The 10,580-nt window shown below is 37.8% G+C and overlaps 1 protein-coding gene across 2 annotated transcripts; it reads left to right on the forward strand.

Moving 5' to 3' along the window:
• Positions 1-2,806: 2,806 nt before the first annotated feature.
• LOC113981466 (fibrinogen-like protein 1-like protein) lies at positions 2,807-10,311 on the forward strand. Of its 2 annotated transcripts, XM_027708873.1 has the most exons (3): positions 2,807-5,742; positions 5,825-6,009; positions 8,307-10,311. In XM_027708873.1, the coding sequence occupies exons 2-3, from the start codon at positions 5,862-5,864 to the stop codon at positions 9,005-9,007; spliced, it is 849 nt and encodes a 282-aa protein (XP_027564674.1). In that variant the 5' UTR covers positions 2,807-5,742; positions 5,825-5,861; the 3' UTR covers positions 9,008-10,311. The 2 variants fall into 2 exon arrangements, with proteins under 2 accessions (XP_027564674.1, XP_027564666.1); XM_027708865.1 differs by having other exon boundaries at positions 2,807-6,009.
• Positions 10,312-10,580: the final 269 nt, after the last annotated feature.

A 10,580-nucleotide genomic window follows, 5' to 3' on the forward strand; every position in this document is an offset into this window, starting at 1 on the left:
GTTCAGGTGGGAATGTCCAGTACCTTGCACAGGGCGGGGAGTTTCACAATGGATGATTTAACTCTGTGAGTCATGGGATACTTTTGGAATCTTTGATGGTCTAGGTCTTGCAGCTGCCTATTATGCCAGTCCAGTATGATCCATTAGCAGAGATGACCCCTCAGGCTGGGTGTGAAGGTGCTAATGCCTCCCTGGAGGGGAGTTATCACAACTGAGTCATTGGTGTGAAGACAAAGAAACACTCCCCTGCCTCGGCTACTAGCCTAAGGTGTCAGGTGTGCCCTGGGCAGCTGCTGCAAGCGATCCATTAGTAATAGTCTGTCAGAAGTGACATAGAGGGTGTAGAATACACAGTTTTAGTTATACCCACATAGTGATAAACTGGACCCGGCCCCAGCAACTAGGACACCTGATTTTGTTGTTTGGTGGGGATTTGTCAATTTGTTTTCCCAAAGGAATCAACTTGTGCTATGCACCCATGAAACTTCTTTCAGGACAGATACTCAGTGAGCCCTTTGTTATGTGTTTTATGTGTTTTGACTTGTTAGAACTTTGTCTCTTGAGTTCCTCAGTATGCTGAACAACTTTCATGCATGAAAGTTAGAATTTTACATGTTTCTGGCAACCATACAAATCCTTTTGAAGGTCCTGGGTATGGAAGTTGCCAACCTGTGTCAAAGCCTTTCCCATAATTAGAGAGTCCATCTTGGGCAGTGATCATGAAATGAGAGATTTTTCAGTTCTTGGACAAGTAAGGAGGTAGAGCAGAACTGCCTCCTTGGATGAGAGAGAGCAGACTTTGGCCTGTGGAGGAGACTGTTTGACAGAGTCCCTTGGAAAGCAGTCGTGAAGAGCAAAGAAGTCCAGGAAGGCTGGACATTCTTCAAGAGGGTGCAGGAGCAGGCCATCCCCATGTGCCAAAAGGTTAGGTGGCAAGGAAGACCTGGCTGAATAGAGAGCTTGGGCTGGAACTCAGGGAAAAAAAGGGATTTTATGACCTTTGGCAGAAGAAGCAGGAAATTTGGGAGAACTACAAGGGTGATGTAAGGTTATGCAGGGATAAAAACAGAAGGGTCAAAGTCCAACCAGAATTTAATCTGACTAGTGCCCTAGAAGACTGTAATAAAATAAATAAATAAAAACTATTTCTGTAAATACATTACCAGCAAAATGGCTGAGGATAATCTCCATCCTTTATTGGATGTGGGGGTAAAGAGTGACAAGGGATGAGGAAAAGACTGAGGTGCTTAAAGCCTTCTTTGCCTCAGTGACAAATTAATAGCAAGATCGGTTGTTTTCGGGGTACTCAGCCCTATGAGCTGGAAGATAGGAACAGGGAGCAGAATGAAGCCCCCATAATCCAAGAGCAAATGCTCAGTGACCTGCTACACCACTTAGATAAACTCAAGTCTATGGGGCCAGGTGGGATCCACAGGAGGGTTCTGAGGGAGCTGGCTGAAGAGGTCCCTGAGTCACTGTCCATCATTTACCAGCAGTCCTGGCTAACCAGGGAGGTCAAATGCAACACCTATCTACAGGAAAGACCAGAAAGAGAAGCCAGGGATCTACAGGCCTGTCAGCCTGACCTCGGTGCTGGGGAAGGTCGTGGCGTAGAAGGTCATTTTGAGTGCCATCACACAACACACAAAAGGACAACCAGGGGATCAAGCCCAGGCAGCATGGGCTGTGAAATGCAGGTCCTGTTTGACCAACCTAATCTCCTTTTATGGAAAGGTGTCCCACTCAAGTGTAGGAGGGAAAGGCTGCAGATGCAGTCTACATGGACTCTAGTAAAGCCTTTGACACAGTTTCCCACAGCATTCTCCTGGAGAAATTGGATTCCCATGATTTGGATGGGTGTAGTCTTTGCTGGGTAAAAAGCTGGCTGGATACCTGGCCCAGAGGGTGGTGGTGAATGGTGCTACCTCCACTTGGTGGCTGGTCACCAATGGTGTTCCCCAAGGCTCAGTTTTGGGGCAAGTCCTGTTTAATGTCTTTATCAATGATCTGAACTAGGGTGTTGAGTGCACCCTCAGTAAGTCTGCAGATGACATCAAGTTGGGTGGGAGTGTTGATCTGCTGGAGGGCAGGAAGGCTCTGCAGAGGGATCTGAACAGGCTAGATCAGTGGGCCATAGAATTACAGAGAACTTGTAAAGAGTCTCTCCACATAGAAGAGCCTGAATTGGAAAAAGATCAGATGAATGTTTGCCAGTTAAAGCTGAGCAGAATTAGAAGGATAATTAAAACTTCAGTATATTGTACGGAAGGAATATGTGGTCATTGGGCTAGGAAACAAAGTGTTTTAATTAACATGGCTAAAAATAAGTCATAGCAATAGCATTATTTTGAAATCTGTATATGACCAAGCCATACTAATGTAAAGTAGTCTGACCTTAAGATCATTATATAATTTTCAGGGCTGAAAAATTATTCTCAGAATCAAGAACAGAGAGAGATATGTAAAGATTTAGTTGTTTTTTCAAAGTTTTCAGCTACAGAAATAGATGCTTTTTCTGAGCACGAGTGAATGAATGCTGATGCCCTTTCCTCTCTCTTCTAATTAAACACTTCCCACTTCAATTCTGCTCTGCCAGCTCAAATGAAAGTTTGGAAGTCAACAAAGAAGCAAACAGCAAGAAGGTAAAGAAAAATGGAAAGATGGGGGAGGAGATAAACAGTGATGGAATATATGGGAATAAAAGGCACAAAACAAAGATGTACTGCAATTTATATCAGGGTGACGAGAGGCCTATCAATAAACAATAGTAGAGCCAATGGTGTTTTTCAGAGTGTATCAATATGCCTTTTCTTAGCATACTGTTTCACCAAGATCTTTATCTGTTCAAAGCAATTTTATTATTTCATATTCTACCATACAATATTTTCAGGCCTTTGCAAGGCTTGTAAAACTTGGTACTAACCATAAATAACATATTGTCAAACACACAGATATCAGAACTTCCCTGAGCTTCATAATGCTAAAAGCAGAGTAGCTCTGCTACTGACCAGTGACAGAGAGAAGATACTGTTCTGACTCTCTGTGGCCATCCTCCTGTATAATAAAGCATTGTTTGTACTTTAAAAGTGAAGAAAAATATCACTGAGTTTTAAATGTTACAAGCAAATATTTCTTAAAACATTTTCTAGGGGTATTTATTTATTTGTACGTAAATAAAATCCTCACATGGGGATCCTCACTGAGGATGAAGTATTGAAGAAGAAATTATGATTTGATATGAATCCTGAAGTAGAGCTTGCACAGGACTTAAATGTTCCATCAATTTTAATTGTGGTTTGTTTCAAGGATGGAATCTGATCAGAGTGGGTTCCAGAGTGGATCAAGGAGCTCAAAAACTTAAGTGTTGGCTCATCTTTAAAGGGCAAATGCTAGATTAGACACCATCTAAAGGCCATGCAGACAGACAGTACAACTTTCAGATCCATAGCAACAATTAATTCATTTAATTCATTACAGTTGTGACCTGAATTAATGTTAATTAATTATTGTTAATCCACATAAACTAAAATACAAACCTGTTGACCAGCCTGTTCTGTTTTTGTTTTCTTTATTTTTAGAGCTCTGAGACACTGCTTCTGATTCATTCACGTTAAAACATGAAGTAACAACATAGATTATTGTTGGATTGTTCCTAATAATTAAAAATCAAGTTGTCTCTATGCAATTTAAATGTGGCTAGCAGTATAGCTCTAGTTAATTCATCTGTGCAAAATGACATAGTAAATTTGAGCATCTGCCTGTGTCTATTTAAGCAACATAAATAATTTACTGAACTGAAACTTCTTCATGGTTCTCCATCACTGTGCCTGTTGATTAATCAAGGAAATATAATTTAGTAACTATGTCATTTTAATCATTATAGAAGAACTTTGTACTTTATAATTCATACATACTTGCAAGTGTAATGTGTCAGAGCAAAGTTCAGCAGAATAAGCACAGTGTGAAATAAGGAATATGCAATTTTGCTGCATTTGTGATAGCATGCTGGAGCTGATTTATTCACTTGGACTTAAGTAGCAGGCAAAGTACAACTGTAGAGAGTGAGCTCATTTACTTGTGTTCTTCCTTGCCAGTCTTCACTTCAAAGAGGTAAGGTGCATGCCCAGGGCTGTTTTCTTTGGGTGCTTTCTTAATAATTTATAATATCAACTTCTATTACGAAATTAAACAGATATGTAAATAACTTCAATATGCGTGAAAAAAGAAAAGACTGACTCATTCAAAAATGCTAAAAGAAAGATGAAACAGTTCAAAAAATAACTCCAGGTTGAAGGTCAAATTTCATGAAGTTTAATTATGCTTGTGGTTTAAGTTTTGATTTCAAGTCATTCAAAATTTAATAGTAATAGCAATAATAATAGAAGCTTTCAGGATACATGACAGTAGGAAATACAGGCAGAGCAAACTTAAATGCTTTAAGGGAAGCACTGTGCCAAATTTCATGGAAGGTAATTTTCGAATTTACTATGATCCTAATGTCAAATGACCAACTTTGCATAAAATAGCAAATTATATGTTAATAGTAAATCATAGTTATTACTGAATAGTTTTAGGTAGAGTAGAAAATTCTGTTTTGCTGGTGTTTTGTATGGTAGGTATAAAACTTAAGTCTCAAACCTGAGCTTTATTACGTTGATTTATCTTGAACATTTTTTTAAAAAATATGCTGAATATTTTTTCACTCTGGAAAACTGTTTGCTGAATCTGCTACTAAGTCATTAGATTTATAAGGAATGTGATCTTGTTGCAACATAAGCCGCTGCGGAGGATACTGGCCTCTGCAGACTGTGTGCTGACACTGGCAGGAAATAAGCTCTGACTGAAGAGCTGTTAGCTGGATCTATATTCTGCCTTCATCAAAGTCACTGTAGGGAGCCCAGTCCTTAAAAATAAAGTTTAAAAAAAAATTAAAAGTTAAAAAAGTTTGGCTAGAGACTACGTAAATGCATCCTTTGAGAATATAGGAAACATTTGTTATCCTGATTCAGTCTAATCTGTCATTGATACAGAAACTCCTCTTCAGAGAATCTGGGATTTGCCCAAGTGAGGACCGCAGGATTTAGTCTAGTAATAGCCTAAGCCTTCTTGCTGCATCGGATGGAGGGTTACAAGTTCTGTACCCCAAAAGGTGGATAAAATGAGGCTCAAAGCTGTTTTAATTCAATATATTGCACTCTGGGTTTTGGAGAGGCTAAAGGAAAGTTCTTTTTGATTTGTTTATTGAACTTTTGGGTTTTTAATCTGATTTAAACCTGTGACCTATTATTTAAACCTGTAGATAGAAATTCACAAAAAGCATAGTTCAGATGTGCTTAAGTGAGTTTTCCAGTGCATGGAAACATTCCCAGCACTAGGAAAACCGTGTCTTTGAGTACTGTTTGAGCTACAGACAGTCAGCAGAGCTAATGTTACTGTTTCTGCCAATTCGACCATTGGTGTCTCTCCTTCACTGTAGTTTGGACTCAGGGCATAAGACAAATTCAACTCTGATAAACATAAGATGTACTTTTTCTTTTGTCATTACATTACTCTCAATGGCTTTTTTCATTGCCCAGCATGGCACAAGGTGACAGAGGTGAGAGATGTTCTAAGTGTCGCAGCACAGTGCTCTGTGTCAGAGGAGTGACTAGTCAGAAATGGGGTGTGAGACACCAGGAAAGGAGAGGTACCTCAAAGATGGAAGAAGCCAATTTTGACAGAGGCCTACTATGTTGAAGCTAGGTATTTCAAAGCCTTTCTCCTTCAGGACTTCCACTCTAAATGTCCTAAATATTTCCATTTTCAGCTCTAGTCTGTGTTACAGTTCTGTATTTCTGCAGGAGAACTGACTCAGAAGGAAGATGCTGTTGATGAGCTCAGCAGGATTTATGCTGTTCTTGCTCTCTCAATGCACTGTGTCACTGAGCACCAAAGAGGCAGTGGTCCTGGCTAATGCCCACCTTCTCCCCCAGAGAGACTATGAGAGACTGGGTAATGCCAATGAAAAAGGTACTCACAAAGACAATGAGAGATTTAGATGCATGCTCTGTTTTACTTTATTGCTTTGTTGTAACATTTTCAGCTCATATATTTGAAAGTTAGCCCTGAAAAAATAGTTTGCAATATGAACATGTCCTGCCACAAAGTCCCAAATCTTTAAAAACCTTACTTTGCAGCCATCTAATTCAAGAGAAATCAACACATTGTTGGTTTTTTGTGGGGATTTTTTTGTTGTTGTTGTTTTGTTTGGAGGGTTGTTTGTTTTTGTTTGTTTGTTGGTATTTTTAAATAAAATTCTGTGACATTTGAAGACTTACTCTTAGAACAATCATACCTAAATTACATCTTACATCTCAATACCTAGATCTCATTGGTACCTATAATTGAAGCAACCCTCTGCCTATCTAGCTTTCAAGATCCAGCTTGGTAGGTTTTTAATACATTTACCAGAGTAGATCCCACATAAAATGTACACAAAGAGTAGTGGGATTGATTCATTTTCATCCTCTAACTAATGGCACTTCGGGGTTTATAAAATTTACTTTACAAGTTAATCTTATTGGCTATAACAATCAGCCTAAAAATTTTTCTCGTTATCTGTCTATAGAAGTTGTTCTATAATGTTCCCCGAGAGGGGTAAATACAAGTGTCACTGTGTATATCACTGACTTGGACATAACTATACACGACTTAAATAATCCTTCTATAAAATCATGGGATCAGGTTTGGAGGCAGGCAGGCAATGTCTGCCAGGCAAATGTTCTAACAACCGGGGTACAGAGTTGTGTACACAGGTCTGCTCTTTCAGGATATTTAATAAGGTCATGCAGATAGTATTGAGATTTAAATTTATTCTACTCATGGTTGTAGATTCTATTAGGAAATGAAAGGCAGAAAACTTAAGACCTCAGAAAGCCTATATACTCCTGTAAATCTGTCTTGAGTGGCTTAGAAGTATCAATAAACTTCTGAATATCAAATATAAAAGACTATATTGAATAATTATTTAACAGGTTTAGTCCATCTGGATTTCTACAAAGCCTATGATACAATACAATATTAAATCAGAGATGACAGAGTTACACTGACATTGAAAAGAAAATGACAATGAGCTGGGTAGAAAAGTAAGCCATAAAGTCAAGGTGAGACTGGAAGTATTTGCTTATTAGTGATCTTTTCAATATTCTTATGGAGTATACCAGTGCAGAAATAGGAATATGATGATAGAATTTAATGATACCATGAAGGAGAGAAATGCAAATACAAAAAGTAGGAATATTATGTAGAAAACCCCATAGATGTTTTTAAGTAATACCACTGAGACAAAAAATAGAGTACAAAATTTTAAGTTTTACTGCAAGGTGGTTTTACTGCAAGGTGAGGACCTTACCAGTTTCAAAGAACCAAACTCCAGCTTAAAGGAAACTAAGCAATACAAATGCAATCCTAGAAAATATCAATAAAGATGTTTTAGTAAGACTTTGAAAGAATCAGTGTCACCCTATAAGGCCATCTGCAATACTGTGTGCAAATTATACCCACATTCCAGGAGATTATGTAGTGAAAAGGTGCAGAAAACCTACTAAGACAAATAAGGAACTGAAGATTTATCTTACATGAAATAATAAAAGAAATTACTTACCCTAACAACTTACCCTAACAAAACGAAGACTTATTAAAAATATAAGTTTTGTCATGGTACGTGTGGGCTTATTACACAGGAAGAAGCACTTATTTAACTAAAGAATACTATGGCACAAGAAATGAAGATGGACAGTGGAAGTCATTGAAATTAGATTGGGAACCAGATGAGGATTTCTGTCAGCGTAGTGACAGTTCTTGAAGTCTACAGTGCTTTTCAGTTGGAAGAGAAGAAATTTAATTATTCTGTGAGAAGACTGTATGATATAATTCCCTACAGGACCAGTAGTAGATAAAATAGTCACTCATGGTCCCCTTGTCTTTCCAGAAAATAGGGGGCACTTTTTTTTGTTGTCATTTTTGTTTGTTTGCTTTTTACACTAACCAGTTTGTTTAGTGTACTTTTGCTCTGTTGGTCATGAGACCATGCAATACCACTTCTGTTGTATCACAGGGTAACAAACCTTTTCTGAGTTTCTGAACATTTGCTGCATCTTCTGTCCTGAAGTCTTCCCTCTTTAGCTGAGTGAGTGTCAACCATCTGGGATGAAGTCAGAGTCAGCTTCCAATCAAAAGACAATCATTCACTCACTCTAAAGGACAGAGTTCAAATTCTAAAATTCACTATTTGAACAGAAATTTACTTTAATTATTTTTTTTCTCAGACTATCCAAGAGATTGCTTTGAGATTTTTCAGCGCTCCAAAGGAAATTCCAGAGATGGTCTTTACATCATCCAACCAAAAGAGGACCCTATTGTTGTCTCTTGTAACATGCAGGATGGTGGCTGGACAATAATCCAGCACATTACTGCCAACAGTACTGTCGACTTTGACAGGACCTGGCAGGACTACAAATATGGATTTGGCTCTGTTCATGAGAACCACTGGTTAGGAAATGAATATATGCATCAATTAACTAGCAGCTCTGTGCAATATATACTTGGAGTTAAACTTGTCAACCTAAATGCTGAAATTAAATGGGGACAGTATGAACCATTCCTTATTGAAGGTGAGGAATCTCAATACCGCATTAGGGTTGGTCTATACAAAGGTAATGCCACTGATGCGCTGACCCTGGACACAGAAGCCTATCTCCATGACAACCAGAAGTTCACCACCAAGGACAGAGACAACGACAACTACTTTCTGAATTGTGCTAAACTGGAACTCAATGACATTCCTGGGGGAGGCTGGTGGTACGACGCGTGTGCTGGAGCAAATCTAAACCGTAGGAACATGATATACTGGCAAAAAGACTGCAACAAGCAACGCCTATGCAAGTTTGCATGGATGATGATCAAACCCATTGAGCACCACCTGTCATCTCCATCAAAGTCCTGCCCGTGTCAGAAAATTGAACTGTAGATAAGCCATGTGTACTTTGAAAGGAACATGGACTTTTTGTCCAGTGACTGAAGTGAACTCACTGACTGATAATCACACTAAGTAAACATGGTCGAAAATTTAAATTGGGCCTCTACAAGGGATTTGTGATAACATATTGTCCAGGACTGGACCATGTCATAGAAATATGCCAACCACACAAGTGAGAAACTGTCAGAAACTGAGGCCTCTACCACAAGATTTAAATAAACAGAAGATTTAAAAAATTCATTTTATAGTATTTTAGCCATAAGACAAGCCAGGTATGAAATCCAGGATATGATGTCTTATACAACATATACATGAATATAAATGCATTTCAGAAGGTTTTGTTCCAGTATCAATGTTCATGATTGATCTCCTATAATTGCACATCTTCATATATCATGCATGAGAGAAATTTCCAGTGAAGTGCCTACATTTACAAAATGCATATTGAAGAGTATTGTGTACCATAGGGCAGCAACAGGCCTTTTCTTTCTAACTTTAGTGAACAGTATTTTAATTTATAACATTGGAATTAGTCTTATCTCCCATGGCTTCTTTCCCCATTCACTGACTCTTCTTTTATCTCTACTTTTTAATGATCCCATACACATTGAAATATTCAGCATAGGCTTTTCTTCCTTCAGTTTAGAGCACCCAGCACTAATGGGATTGTCAGCTTTGCCATTTAAAACTACTAATCCAAAGCTTACAACCCATCTGAATTTTTCCCCAAGAAACTCAGACAACACATTTTTTAAAAGATCAAATTGATTTTGCAACTGTTTATTTATTGCTTCATTTTTTCCTGAATATCACTTCACTTTGTTTACCATGATTTGACTGTTGCTTCTCCCTGTTCCATGATGTGCTTCAGCTTTCTCTTTTTTTAATTCCACTGTGAGAAAAGAAGACAGCATTGCCTTTATTTCACATTTGCTAGCTTCAATTGTTTTGGTACTCAGACCTGACATTATTTAAACACTGCCTTTTTTCTAATTATAAAATAAAATAAAAATTATATATTCTTCTGTTTTAAAATAATAAATAAAAGAATTTTAGCTTTGATAACCTCAAAGACCTTGTTTTCTTTTACCTCTGTTTAAGTGCCTTCACACATTTCTATGCCATTGGAATAGCTGAATGATAACTGAGGAGGTTTTATTGTTGCATTATACAAAGTGTCAGGATAATAATTAGATTATCATGTATATTTTCTTAGATGTTTCAGTTACAGAAACTCAACAAACAAATACTGGCAAATTCCTGCTTTTTATTTTAAAATATGATAAAATATCATCATTTTCATTAAAATTGCTTCACAGAAAATAAATCATATTGTGTTTTGAGAAGACCAAGACTATCAGGATTGGGAAGCAGAAAAGCCAACAAAGTAATATTTATTTTTTCATGATGCACTGCAACATTTTCAGAAAGAGATTCAGCTATGTTACCTGGGTGAGGCCAACATAGCACACATGTTGATTTTGCAGCATTTGATTTTTTTTGTCCACTGAATTTGTGTTCAAAGACAGAAGCGTGATACAGGAAGAAAAAGTTAATACCTGAA

This window comes from Neopelma chrysocephalum, unplaced genomic scaffold (assembly GCF_003984885.1).
Source record: "Neopelma chrysocephalum unplaced genomic scaffold, ASM398488v2 Primary Assembly neopelma1_24, whole genome shotgun sequence".
NCBI lineage: Eukaryota > Metazoa > Chordata > Aves > Passeriformes > Pipridae > Neopelma > Neopelma chrysocephalum.

Coding starts and splice junctions, on each gene's coding strand:
- LOC113981466 (XM_027708865.1), top strand. CDS start 5,862: ATGCTGTTGATGAGCTCAGCAGGATTTATGCTGTTCTTGCTCTCTCAA. Junction 6,010..8,306: donor GGGTAATGCCAATGAAAAAG/GTACTCACAAAG, acceptor TTTTTTTCTCAG/ACTATCCAAGAGATTGCTTT.